This window comes from Rhinoraja longicauda, chromosome 2 (genome assembly GCF_053455715.1).
Source record: "Rhinoraja longicauda isolate Sanriku21f chromosome 2, sRhiLon1.1, whole genome shotgun sequence".
NCBI lineage: Eukaryota > Metazoa > Chordata > Chondrichthyes > Rajiformes > Arhynchobatidae > Rhinoraja > Rhinoraja longicauda.
Window position 1 is genome coordinate 114,590,079 of NC_135954.1, and position 14,448 is coordinate 114,604,526.

Consider the following 14,448-nt stretch of genomic DNA (forward strand, 5'->3'; position numbering starts at 1 on the left):
CCCATGCCGACCAACTTGCCCCATCTTAGGTAGCCGCACAATGCTGGAGTAACTCAGCAGGTCAGGCAGCATCTCGGGAGAGAAGGAATGGCTGACGTTTCGGGTCGAGACCCTTCTTCAGACTGATGTCAGGGGAGGGGGCGGGACAAAGATAGAATGTAGTCGGAGACAGGAAGACTGGTGGGAGAACTGGAAAAGGAGGAAGGGATAGAGAGAAAGAGGGAAAGCAAGGGCTATCTGAAGTTAGAGAGGTCAATGTTCATACCGCTGGGGTGTAAACTGCCCAAGCGAAATATGAGGTGCTGTTACTCCAATTTGCGCTGGGCCTCACTCTGGCAATGGAGGAGGCCCAGGACAGAAAGGTCAGATTGGGAGTGGGAGTTGAAGTGCTGAGCCACCGGGAGATCAGGTAGGTTAAGACGTAGATGTCGTTTCTATGCTATCCCACCTGCACGCATCTCTAAATCTTGCCCATCCACGTACCTGTGGAAATGTCTCTTAAATGTTTTTATAGTTTCTGCCTCAACTACCTCCTCCGGCGGCTCGTTCCATATACCCAGCATCATCCCCAAATGTGGATGTTCGAAGTGAGAACAGGAGTGGTTTGCTTTTGTACGACACCATTGATGTTTGGTCTAGTTTAGAGCTACAGCATGGAAACAGGCCCTTCGGCCCAACGAGTCCACGCTGACCATCGATCACATGCTCACACCAGTACAATATTATCCCACTTTCTCATCCACTCCCTACACCATGGGAGCAATTTTACCGAGGGATAACTAACCTATAAAACCACATGTCTTTTGGACGTGGGATGAAACCAGAACACCTGGATGAAACCCACACGGTCACAAGGAGAACATGCAAACTCCACACGCAGACAGTACCCGAGGTCAGGATTGAACCCTGGTCTCTGATGCCATGAGGCAGCAACTCCAGCAGCTGAATTGAATTGAATACATTTTATTAGCTAAGTATGTATACCTACAAGGAATTTGCCTTGGTGCTTTGCTCGCAAGTAACAACACGACATACAGTAAATAAGAACAAAACATTATAATTTACACATGTGAAGAATGAAATAAAATACCTTAGCAAAAGGACTCGTGGTTGTTAAGTAGAACTACTGCTCGTGGAAAAAAGCTGTTTTTATGTCTGGCTGTGGCTGCTTTGGCCCCTTCCAGAGGGAAGTGCTTCAAAGAGTTTGTGGCCAGGGTGAGAGGGGTCAGAGATGATCTTGCCCACTCGCTTCCTGGCCCTTGCTCTGCACCACTGTGCCGCCCTCAAATGTTGTAAAATATCTTTTCTGCAGCTTTACCCAATTAACATGGAATGGTTTACCTATTAAAAGCCCGCCTCACCAACATCAACCTATTACCTTGCTAGGCTTTGTCCCACACCTCTGCTAATGCACCACAAATAATGCCCCTTTGCTAATGCACCAAAGTTAATGCACCTCAGCTAATGCACCCCTGCTACTGCACCTCAGCTAATGCACCCCTGCTACTGCACCTCAGCTAATGCATGCTGCTACTGCACCTCAGCTACTGCACCTCAGCTACTGCACCTCAGCAACTGCACCTCAGCTACTGCACCTCAGCTACTGCACCCCTGCTATTGCACCTCAGCTAACCTACCACAGTAAATACACCACAAATAATGCACTTGTTAATGCACTTCAACTACTGCACCTCAGATAAACCATCTCAGCTAATGCACCATAGTTATTGCAACACAGCTACACCGATCAGCCAAAACATTATGACCACTGACAGGTGAAGTGAATAACATTGGTTATCGTGTTACAATGGCACCTGTCAAGGGGTGGGATATATTAGGCAGCAAATGAACAGTCAGTTCTTGAAGTTGATGTGTTGGATGCAGGAGAAATGGGCAGGAGTAAAGACCTGAGCAACTTTGACAAGGTCCAAATTGTTCTGGCCAGACGACTGGGTCAGAGCATCTCTGAAACGGCAAGGCTTGTGGGGTGCTCCCGGTCAGCAGTGGTGAGCACCTACCGACAGTGGTCCGAGGAGTGACAAACCACAAACCGGCGACAGGGTGTTGGGCGGCCAAGGCTCATCGATGCACGAGGGCAACGAAGGCTATCCCGTCTGGTCCGAACCGACAGAAGGTCGACTGTGGCACAAGTCACAGAAAATGTTAATGGTGGTCACGGGAGGAATGTGTCACAATACACAGTGCATCGCACCCTGCTGCATATGGGGTTGTGTAGCCGCATGATGACATAATGTTTTGGCTCATCAGTGGAAACGCATCAGCTACTGCAGCACAGTTTATACTGTACATCTTTGTTAATGCACCTCAGCTAATGCACCACTGCTACGTGCCGTAGCAGTGGTGCATTAGCTGAAGTGCATTAACAAAGTGAATACACTGCAGTTAATGCAACTTATCTAATGCGCCTCAACTAATGCACTTCAGGTAATGACACTCAGCTTCAACACCGAAGCTAATGCAACTCAGTTAATAGGAAAAAACTGCAGATGCTGGTTTAAATCGAAGGTAGACACAAAATGCTGGAGTAACTCAGCGGGTCAGGCAGCATCTCTGGAGAGAAGGAATGGGTGACGTTTCAGGTCGAGACCCTTCTTCAGACTGATGTCAGGGGAGGGGGTGGGACAAAGATAGAATGTAGTTGGAAACAGGAAGACTAGTGGGAGAACTGGGAAGGGGGAGGGGAAAGAGAGGGACAGAGGAACTATCTGAAGTTTGAGAAGTCAATGTTCATACCGCTGGGGTGTAAACTGCCCACAAGTGAAATGTGAGGTGCTGTTCCTCCAATTTGCGTTTATTCCAATTATCCAACATCAGACTGAAGAAAGGTCTCGTCCCGAAACGTCACCCATTCCTTATCTGCCGAGATGCTGAGTTACTCCAGCATTTTGTGTCTACCAACTCAGTTAATACATCGTCGGCGGTCACTCGAAGCGAGTATGACTGTCCTCTTCTAGGACGCCTGTGCGTGACTTTGTGTAACGTGGGGAGACTGGTGCACAGACAGCCACCACACGGTCCTTGACAGATCTGGGTCAGGATCCAGTGGCATGGAGTCCAAGACGACCGGGGACCCTTTTCTGCCGCAGCCTTCATCCATCCGCCTTCCCAGCCGTTGTGACGCTCCATTAAAGTCACCCATCGTCCTCCGCCTGTTCCACCGTTGAGGTCTTGGTTGGATTGCTCTTTGTCAGGGACCTCCCCTCTCCCATCCAGCAAGAGGTACAGAAGTGTGAAAACGCACACCTCCAGATTCAGGGACAGTTTCTTCCCAGCTGTTATCAGGCAACGGGACCATCCTATCACCAACTAGAGAGCGGTCCTGACCTCCCATCTACCTCAATGGAGACCCTCGGACTATCTTTAACCGGACTTTGCTGGACTTTATCTTGCACTATACGTTATTCCCTTTATCCTGTATCTACACTGTGGACGGCTCGAATGTACTCATGTATAGTCTTTCCGCTGACTGGATAGCACGCAACAGGAAAGCTTTTCACTGTACCTCTGTCCACCTGACAATAAACTAAACTCAACTGCTTTTATGATCATTTTATACTTTTACGATCACTGATATTGATGTGCAAGGGGCTTCTAATTCCAGATTTACTTCAAAATAATTCTGGAATCGACTTTAGACTTTAGAGATACAACGCGGAAACAGGCCATTTGGCCCACCGACTAATTAACTGATGAGTGTCCGGGCACACTAACACTATCCTACACCCAATTTACAATTTTACCAAATCTGCGCGTCTTTGGAGTGTGGGGGAAAACCGGAGCACCTGGAGAACGAACAAACTCCGTACAGACAGCACCCGTGGTCAGGATGGAACCCGGGTCTTTGGCGCTGTGAGGCAGCAACTCTACCGCTGCGCCCTGGCTCACTCCCAACTCAGGGGCTCTCTCGTCCACTCCCCAGATCTCTCCTCCCTCCCTGCCGCTCTACTCTCTCCAACCTCCCTCTCTGCCCCACTCTTGTGATCTTCGAGGACACGAGTTCGATCCTGACCTCAGGTGATGTCTGTGTGTGTGGATCTTTAAAGTTCTCCCTGTGACCGCGTGGGTTTCGCCAGGGCGCTCCGGTTTCCTCCCCACTACCCCAAAGCCGTGCGGGCTCATGGGTCTGTGTGGAGGAAGGAACTGCAGGTACTGGTTTTATACCAAAGTTAGACACAAAGTGCTGGAGTAACTCAGCGGGACAGGCAACATCTCTGGAGAGAAGGAATGGGCGACGTTTCGGGTCGGAATCCCTTCCTCAGACTGAAGTTTGGAGTCTTCTTGAGTCTGAAGAAGGGTTCCGACCACGAATGTCCAGACCCGCTGAGTTACTCCAGCATTTTGCGTCTATATTCGGGTTGAGGGGTTCATTGGCTCCTGTAAAATTGTCCCCAGCGTTTGTAGGGAGTGGATGAGAAAGTGGGATAACATAGAACTAGTGTGGCCGGGCGTAGGCACGAAAAGCCGGAGTAACTCAGCGGGACAGGCAGCATCTCTGGAGAAAAGGAATAGGTGACATATCGGGTCGAGGCCCTTCTTCAGACACAATTCAGATTCAAAGGAAGACACAAAATGCTGGAGTAACTCAGCAGGTCAGGCAGCATCTCGGGAGAGAAGGAATGGGTGACGTTTCGGGTCGAGACCCTTCTTCAGACCTGCCTGACCCACTGAGTTACTCCAGCATTTTGTGTGTACCTTCGATTTAAACCAGCATCTGCAGTTTTTTTTCCTCCTTCTCTCCAGAGATGCTGCCCGACCCGCTGAGTTACTCCAGCATTTTGTGTCTACCATCCATTTAAACCAGCATTTGCAGTATTTTTCGCACACAATTCAGATTCAGTTCAGATGTGTGATGGGTAGAACGAGAGTGAACGTGAACTCGAGTGAACCTCTCAACCCGAGTGAACGGCGTGGACCCGATGGCCCGAATAGACGCTGTATCTTGCAATCAATTAAAAACAAGTTGGAAGGGCGCTTTGGGAAGTCAACGCCTCCCCCCTCTCTCCTCCCCACAAAACCTCTATATAAAGTATTCCCGACCTTGGTCTGAAAGTTGCGAGGAGTTGGTGGACACATTTGCACTGCCTCTCTCACGGGGTAGGGTTGTTATTTTCTGGGGAGAGGGTGTAGCCTCGGCTGGCAAAAGGTGAAGGTGAATCTGTGACTGCAGCGAGAATGATGAGCGAGGTCCGGCGCCGCTCCTTCTGGAGGGGGGTTCTGGGGGAGTTTGTGGGAATGACCATCTTCGTCTTTGTCGGCACGGGCTCGACGACCAGGTGGACTCCGAGCGGGTACCCGGCCGACGTGGTGCAGATCGCCCTGGCATTCGGCTTGTCCATCGCCACCTTAGCCCAGTGCCTGGGGCACATCAGCGGCGCTCACTTCAACCCCGCCGTCACCTTGGCTCTGCTGACCGGCTGCCGCCTCAGCGTGTGGCGAGCTCTGGCTTATGTGGGCGCTCAGATGCTGGGAGCCGTCACCGCCAGCGCTATTCTGCTCGGGGTCACCCCAAAATCCAGGAACAGCACCCTGGGACTCAACGCGGTAAGCACCGACTCCCACCCCCACCCCCCCCCCCCCCCCACCCCAACCCACCTCACCTCACACCCCACCCCACCTCACACCCCACCCACATCACCCCAACCCACATCACCACCCCACCCCCACCTCACCACCCCACCCCCACCTCACCACCCCCACCTCACCACCCCCACCTCACCCACCCCACCCCACCTCACCCCCCACCCCACCCCACCCCACATCACCCCCACCCCACCCCCACCTCACCACCCCACCACCTCACCACCCCACCCTCACCACCCCACCCCACCCCCACCTCACCACCCCACCACCTCGGCAGGTCAGGCAGCATCTTGGGAAAGCCTGGATAGTTCATAAGTTCTAGGAGCAGGATTAGGCCATTTGGCCCACCCAGTCTACTCCACCATTCAAGCATGGCTGATCTATCTTTCCTTCTCAATCCCATTCTCCTGCCTTCTCCCCATAACCCCTGTCACCCTACACCCTCAAGAATCTTTGCAATCTTTGCCTTGAAAATACCCATTGACTTGGCCTCCACAACCACCCGTGGCAATGAATTCCACAGATTCACCACCCCCTGACTAAATAAATTGCTCCTCGTCTCCTTTCTGATGGAACGCCCTTTTATTCTGAGGCTGTTGCCTCTGGTCCTAGACTCTCCCACTGCTGGGAACATCCTCTCCACATCCACTCTATCCAGCGCTTCACTATTCTATATGTTTAAACAAAGTGCCCCCACCCCACTATCCTCAACCTTTTAAGCTCCAACGTGTTCCAACCTTTTAAGCCCTTCGAGCCAGCACCGCCATTCATTGTGATCATGGCTGATCATCCACAATCAGTAACCCGTGCCTGCCTTCTCCCCATATCCCTTGATTCCACTAGCCCCTAGAGCTCGATCTAACTCTCTTTTAAATTCATCCAGTGAATTGGCCTCCACTGCCCTCTGTGGCAGAGAATTCCACAAATTCTCAACTCTGGGTTAAAAAGTTTTTGCCATCTCAGTTTTAAATGGCCTCCCCTTTATTCTTAGACTGTGCCCCCTGGTTCTGGACTCCCCCAACATTGGGACCATTTTACCTGCATCTAGCTTGTCCAGTCCTTTTTATAGTTTTATACGTTACGAAACGTGACACAAGCTAGACTTTTGCTAAAGTTTTGGGTCGGGAACCCTTCTTCAGACTAGTTATACCAGCAGTGTTTGGCAACATGTGAGATAAAGTGCTGGAGGGAATCAAGGGGGTTCTGATGATATCTCCAGCGGTTCGGATACCCCTCCCCCCCATCCCTCCACAGAACGGTAACACAGAGTGTTGGAGGAACCGTTCAGGAACTGCATACATAATCTGTGGAGGCAATGGACGGAAGACGTTTCAGCAAAACACAAAGTGCTGGAGTAGCTCAGCGGGTCAGGCAGCATCTGTGGAGAACGTGGATATGTGACGATAAGTTCTTCAGACAGCGCCTTGTCCTTTTTGCAGCATTTTGGGATGTCCGGTGGGACGACATGAGCAGAACTATGATCGGGTAGATGCACAGAGTCTCTTACCCGGAGTAGGGGAATCAAGGACCAGAGGACATAGGTTCAAGGTGAAGGGGAAAAGATTTAACAGGAATCTGAGGGGTAACTTTTTCACACAGAGGCTGGTGGGTGTATGGGACAAGCTGCCAGAGGAGGTAATTGAGGCTGGGACTATCCCCTCGTTTAAGAAACCGTTGGACATGTACATGGATAGGACAGGTTTGGAGGGTTATGGACCAAGCGCAGGCAGGTGGGACTAGGGTAGCTGGGACATTGTTGGCCGGTGTGGGCGAGTTGGGCCGAAGGGCCTGTTTCCACACTGCATCATTCTATGACTCTGTAACTTTGTGTTGTGAGCAGGGATTTGAACGTGCGCCTCTCCTTCCCAAAACTACATTGTCCCCTCCCCGTCTTGAACCGAGCCCAGCCTATGTCCAGCTGAGCTCAGGTAAAGCCGCAGTCTTCACCCGGTCAAAGGTGCTCCCCCTCCCTCCTCCTCTCCTTACCCCAAACACTCTTTCAGCAACTCCTCCGCATCCATTGAATGTGTGCGTCAGCACCGAGGGTCGGTCGCCAGTTTAAAAGCGTTAGTTGGGCGTCATCTGTCGCTGTGTCTGGCGCAGGAATGGTGTGTTTATGAATATAAACATGGTGTGTGTAAGTGTGGAATATATTTATATATATATATATATATATATATATACGCACTCACACACAACCATGTTTATATCTTTGTGTATGATGTGTATATATATATACATTATACATAGAGATGTATACAAATATGTGTGTGTATATCTATCTATATATATATATATACATCTTTGCACACATATATATATATATATATATATAGTCTGAAGAAGGGTCTCGACCCGAAACGTCACCCATTCCCTCTCTCCTGAGATGCTGCCTGACCTGCTGAGTTACTCCATATTCACAAAATGCTATATATATATATAGAGAGAGAGAGAGAGAGAGAGATTATGTGTGTATACAGTATATACCTGTGTGTGTGTGTGTATGTGTGCGAGTGTGGAATATAACTGTGTTAGTGTGAATGCGTGTGTTGAAGTATTTGCCTGTCTGTCACCTTGCGTGTGTGACTATATCTCTCCGTGTGTGACTGTAAATCTGTGTGTGACTGTGACGGTGGGTGTGTGTATCAATATGTCTTTGTGTGTCTGTGTTGGTGTCAGCGTGTGTGCGTATCTGACATAGTTTGTGCCTGCCGGTATAATTGTGTCAGTATACCTGTGTGCATGTTTTTGTTTGTGTGATTTGTGCGTTGATGTGTCTGTCTCTGTGTCTACACTGCTGTATGTGTGTTCGCACGTGTGTGTTTCCACTGTGAGTATGTCTGTGTTTGTGTATGTACGTTTTTCTGTGTGTGTGCTTGTCCAGACGTGGATTGTGTGTGTGTGCGCGTGTGCACCCTTGTGTGTTTCCACTGTGAGTATATGTGTGCATGCATGTGTGTGCACGTGTAGTGTGTGTGAGTGCGTGAGGTGTGTGTGCATGCATCTGTGTGCATATGTAGTGAATGTGTGACTGTGTGTGCGCCTGTGTATGTACAACTGTAGTGTGTGTGAATGTGTATGTGTTTGTGCACGTGTGTGTGTGCATGTACGTATGTAGTGTAAGTATGTTTGCGTGTGTGAGTGAGTGTGTACAAATAGTTGCCGTAGCCTGTCAGTGCTCGGGTTAATTGCCTTTGGTATAAATTGTACATTGTCCCGAGTGTGTAGCATAGAGCTGATGTACAGGGTGATTGTAGGTCGGCGCCGACCTGGTGCACCCAATGTTTCCGAGCTGTATCTCCAGTCTAAAGTCTAAAGAATGCGTGCAGACTTTTTGCACACTTCTTGTTTTGTATATGTTTTTATTCTGAATAAAGTTTATTTTTAGAAATTGAAATCGGGCACAGCGGTAGAGTTGCCGCCTTACAGCGAATGCAGCGCCGGAGACCCGGGTTCCATCCCGACTACGGGTGCTGTCTGTACGGAGTTTGTACGTTCTCCCCGTGACCTGCGTGGGTTTTCTCCGAGATCTTCGATTTCCTCCCACACTCCAGGTAGAGGTACTACGTTTGTACCTCTACAAGACATACAGGTTTGTAGGTTAATTGGCTTGGTAAATAAAAATTGTCCCTAGTGTGTGTAGGATAGTGTTAATGTGCGGGGATCGCTGGTCGGCGGAGTTTGCACGTTCTCCCCGTGACTGCGTGGGTTTTCCTCCTCATCCCAAAGACGTGAGGCTTGGCAAGTTAGCTGGCCGCTGTAAATTGCTCCCTAGTTTGGGCGAGTTGAATTACTATTGAAACACAAAGTTCTTGTGCAACAACACTCGGATAAGCGCTCAACCAAGCAAACCAAGCCCAATGCCAAAGTAGTAACTAAACGAAGATAGACACAGAATGCTAGAGTAAGTCAGCGGGGTAGGAAGATCTCTGGAGAGAAGGAATGGGTGACGCTTTGGATCAAGACTCTTCTTCAGACCGAGTGTCAGGGGAGAGGGAGACAGAGATAAGGAAGGGTAAGGTGTGAAAACACAGATAAAGGGGACCATGGACCATGGAAAATGTAGAATGGTACATTGTTGGCTGTGGGGAAGGTAATCAGAGTCTTTAAAGGGGAGGCCATTGAAAACTGAGGTGAGAAAAAACTTTTTCACCCAGAGAGCTGTGAATTTGTGGAATTCTCTGCCACAGAAGGCAGTGGAGGCCAATTCACTGGATGAATTTAAAAGAGAGTTAGCTAGAGCTCTTGGGGCTAGCGGGATCAAGGGATATGGGGAGAAGGCAGGCACGGGTTACTGATTGTGGATGATCAGCCATGAACACAATGAATGGCGGTGCTGGCTCGAAGGGCTGAATGGCCTCCTGCACCTATTTCCTATGTTTCTATGTTTCCAACAAGGCAGACAATCAATAGTATTGTGTGGACAGTGAAACTAATCGGAGAACTCCGAAACTAATCAGAGGATGGGGGAGGGATGGAGAGGGATGGAAAGCAAGGGTTACCTAAAGTTAGAGAAATAAATATTTCCCTCAGTCCCGCTGAGTTACTCCAGTATTTTGTCCATCTTCGGTGTAAACTAGCATCTGCAGTTCCTTCCTACACATCTAAACCACCTATAAACACCGATGCTATAGGACAATAACTCTGTATTCATTAATAATAATCTACATGTTGACAAACACACAAGCTAAATGTTTGACCGAGAAACCCAGCCCCAATACCACATGAGGATCTAAAATGCCTTTTACGCAGTTAAACTATGGGACAGTATCGTGACAACTATTCTTGACAACAAAAATCAGAGGCGTCAATGGATGTGTGAGAGAGAAAAGGGTAGGGGAGTGGGATGCCCTGCAAGTGATCCACAGAGTTGCCGCCTTACAGCGAATGCAGCGCCGGAGACCCGGGTTCAGTCCCGACTACGGGTGCTGTCTGTACGGAGATTGTACGTTCTCCCCGTGACCTGCGTGGGTTTTCTCCGAGATCTTCGGTTTCCTCCCACACTCCAAAGACGTACAGGTATGTAGGGTAAAATGTAAAAATTGTCCCTAGTGTGTGTAGGATAGTGTTAATGTGCGGGGATCGCTGGGCGGCGCGGACTCGGTGGGCCGAAAGGGCCTGTTTCCGTGCTGTATCTCTAAATCTAAATCTAAATCTAAAAAATCTTTGGTTTCCTTGCACACTCCAAAGACGTACAGGTATGTAGGTTAATTGGCTTGGTGTATGTGTAAATTGTCCCTAGTGGGTGTAGGATGGTGTTAATGTGCAGGGATCGCTGGTCGGAGCGGACCCGGTGGGCCGAAAGGGCCTGTTTCCACGCTGTATCTCCAAACTAAACGAATCAAAAAAATCGCACCATTCCCTGCATACCCATGTGTCTAAGGCACTCTTAAATGCCACTATCGTTTCTGCCTCAACCACCACCCCTGGCAGCACCTTCTAGGAATTTACTGGAGTTTATCTTGCACTAAAACTTATTCCCTTTATCTCCTTCTTCTCCCCTCTCCCATCGGGTACAGAAGTGTGAAAACGCACGCCTCCAGATTCAGGGACAGTTCCTTCCCAGCTATTTGTGTGCAGCTCAGTGGCGCAGCGGTAGAGTTGCTGCCTTACAGCGAATGCAGTGCCGGAGACCCGGGTTCCATTCTGACTTCGGGGGCGCTGTCTGTACGGAGTTTGTACGTTCTCCCCGTGACCTGTGTGGGTTTTCTCCGGGATCTTCGGTTTCCTCCCACACTCCAAAGACGTACAGGTTTGTAGGTTAATTGGCCTGGTAAATGTGAAAATTGTCCCATGTAGGTGTAGGATAGTGTTAATGTGCGGGGATCGCTGGTCGGCGCGGACCCAGTGGTCTAAAGGACCTGTTTCCACGCTGTATCTCATAAACTAAACGGAACTAAAGGCAACTGAACCATCCTATCACCAACCAGAGTGCTGTCCTGACCCCCCATTTACCACATTGGAGACCCTCGGACTATCTTTAAATGGACTTTACTGGTCGCCATCTTGCACTAAACTTTCTTCCCTTTATCTTGTATCTGTGCCCTGTGGACGGCTGGATTGTAATCATTGTCTTTTTGCTGACTGGATAGCACACAACATTAATAAACTTTTCACCATACAATAATAAACCAAACTAAACTAAACCAACAACCTTCAGTGTCCTGTACACCTCTGTCATCGAGTGATACAGTGTGGAAACAGACCTTTCAACCCAACCTGCCCACACCGGCCAACAATGTACCAGCTACACTAGCCCAACCTGCTAGCGTTTGGTCCATATCCCTTCAAACCTGTCCTATCCTTGTACCTGTCCGACTGTTTCTTAAACATTGGGATGGTCCCTGCCTCAACTATCTCCTCTGGCAGCTTGTTCCATACACCCACCATACTTTGTATGAAAAAGTTACCCCTCAGATTCTTACTAAATCTTTTCCCCTTCACCTTAAACCTATGTCCTCTGGTCCTCGATTCACCTACTCTGGGCAAGAGACTCTGTGCATCTACCTGATCTATTCCTCTCATCATTTTATACACCTCTATGAGATCACCCCTCATCTTCGTGCATCCAAGGAATAGAGACCCAGCCTACTCAACCTCTCCCTATAGCTCACACCCTCTAGTCCCTTTCACCATAAAACTATCCCCCTCTAGAATTTGATATTTCCACCCTGGGGGATCAAAAAATTCTGACTGTCCATCCTGGCTTTGCCTCTCATAATTTTATATATCAGGTCCCCCTTCAACCTCTAGTGTTGCAGAAAAAACAATCTAACAATCCTCAAGTCTTGTAGGAAGGAACTGCAGATGCTGGTTTCAACCGAAGATAGACACAAAATGCTGGAGTGCCTCAGCGGGACAGGCAGCATCTCTGCAGAGAAGGAATGGATGACGTTTCGGGTTGAGACCCTTCTTCAGACTCAAGTCTTGTCAGATTTAGGCTTTCTAAACCTGACATATGATTTTCTTTTAAATTAAACGTACAACGTCTCTTGTTATCCAAGGTCAGTAGTAAAAGACTAAAGTAATTCACTCCAGGGGTGTGCTGTTCAAAGTTCACTGATGAATATAGAAGATGAGTTGATAAATAGTTCACAGCACATCATAAACAATTTGCGTAGTCAGCTGTTCCCAAAGGCAGTATAGTTTTTGATGAGGAGTTGTAGAGATACAGCATGGAAACAGACCGTGCAGCCCACAGAGCCCGCGCTGTCCGATCTGTTCGTACTAGTGGGGCAGCACGTTGGCTCAGCGGTGGAGTTGCTGCCTTACAGCGAATGCAGCGCCGGAGACCCGGGTTCCATCCCGACTACGGGTGCTGTCTGTACGGAGTTTGCACGTTCTCCCCGTGACCTGCGTGGGTTTTCTCGGAATTTTTTTTTTTAGATTTAGAGATAGATTTAGAGGAGATCTTCGGTTTCCTCCCTCACTCCAAAGACGTGCAGGTTTGTAGGTTAATTGGCTTGGTAAACGTAAAAATTGTCCCTAGTGGGTGTAGGATAGTGTTAATGTGCGGGGATCGCTGGTCTGCGCGGACCCGGTGGGCCGAAAGGGCCTGATTCCACACTGTATCTCTAAACTAAAGTTCAATCTTACACTCTAGGGGCAACTTACAGAAGCCAATTAACCTACAAACCCGCACGTCTTTGGAGTGTGGGTGGAAACTGGAGCATCTGGTAGAATCCCACGCAGTTACAGGGAGAACTTACAGACAGCACATGTAATCAGGATGGAACCCAGGTCTCTGGTACTGTGAGGCAGCAGCTCCACCCGCTGCGCCACCGTGCCGCCCACGAAGATCCCAATTCACAATTGTGTTGAGGATTATTATTGTCACATATACAGTGAAAAGGAGTTACAAGGAGCTGCAGATGCTGGTTTGCAGAAAAAGCCACAAACTGCTGGAGTAACTCAGTGGGTCAGGCAGCATCTCTGGAGAATATGGAAAGGTGATGTGTTGAGTAAGGTCCCTTCTTCAAACTTAGTGAAAAGTTTTGTTTTGCATGCGATGCTATCCAATCAGATAATATTATTCATAAATACAATCAAGTCAAACTCAAGTACAATAGGTAGAGCAATACAGAGTGTAGAATACACTCCAATGATATAAGTTCAGTGGTGGTCTCGCTTTACCGAACTTTCAATTCTACCCCTGGGCTACACACACTCATAAAATACGTTGTTGGGTTGACTTTCCTTATTTAGCTTGGTGCGAACTGGAAGCCCGCTCTTAGAAAACACAGAAAATAGGTGCGGGAGGAGGCCATTTGGCCCTTCGAGCCAGCACCGCCATTCATTGTGATCATGGCTGATCATCCACAATCAGTAACCTGTGCCCAACTTCTCCCCATATCCCTTGGTTCCACTAACCCCCTGAGCTCTATCTAACTCTCTCTTCAATTCATCCTGTGATTTGACCTCCATTGCCCTCTGTGGCAGAGAATTCCACAAATTCACAACTCGCTGGGTGAAAAAGTTCCTTCTCACCTCAGTTTTAAATGGCCTCCCCTTTATTCTAAGACTGTGGCCCCTGGTTCTGGACTCCCCCAACATTGGGAACATTTTTCCTGCATCTAGCTTGTCCAGTCGTTTTATAATTTTATATGTCTCTATAAGATCCCCTCTCATCCTTCTAAACTCCAGTGAATACATGCCTAGTCTTTTCAATTTTTCCTCATATGACAGTCCCGCCATCCCAGGAATCAATCTCGTGAACCTACGCTGCACTGCCTCAATTACAAGGATGTCCTTCCTCAAATTAGGAGACCAAAACTGTACACAATAGTCCAGATGTGGTCTCACTAGGGCCCTATACAACTGCAGAAGAACCTCTTTACTCTTACACTG

General features: G+C 48.7%; 1 protein-coding gene across 1 annotated transcript in view; it reads left to right on the plus strand.

The window, feature by feature from the left end:
• The first annotated feature begins 5,006 nt into the window (after positions 1 to 5,006).
• Positions 5,007 to 14,448, plus strand: part of LOC144608488 (aquaporin-1-like) — a 31,209-nt gene continuing 21,767 nt past the window's right edge. The window contains exon 1 of the mRNA XM_078426318.1: positions 5,007 to 5,562. Coding sequence (XP_078282444.1) covers positions 5,194 to 5,562 — 369 coding nt within the window. The 5' untranslated portion in view covers positions 5,007 to 5,193. The remainder of the gene's footprint in view (positions 5,563 to 14,448) is intronic.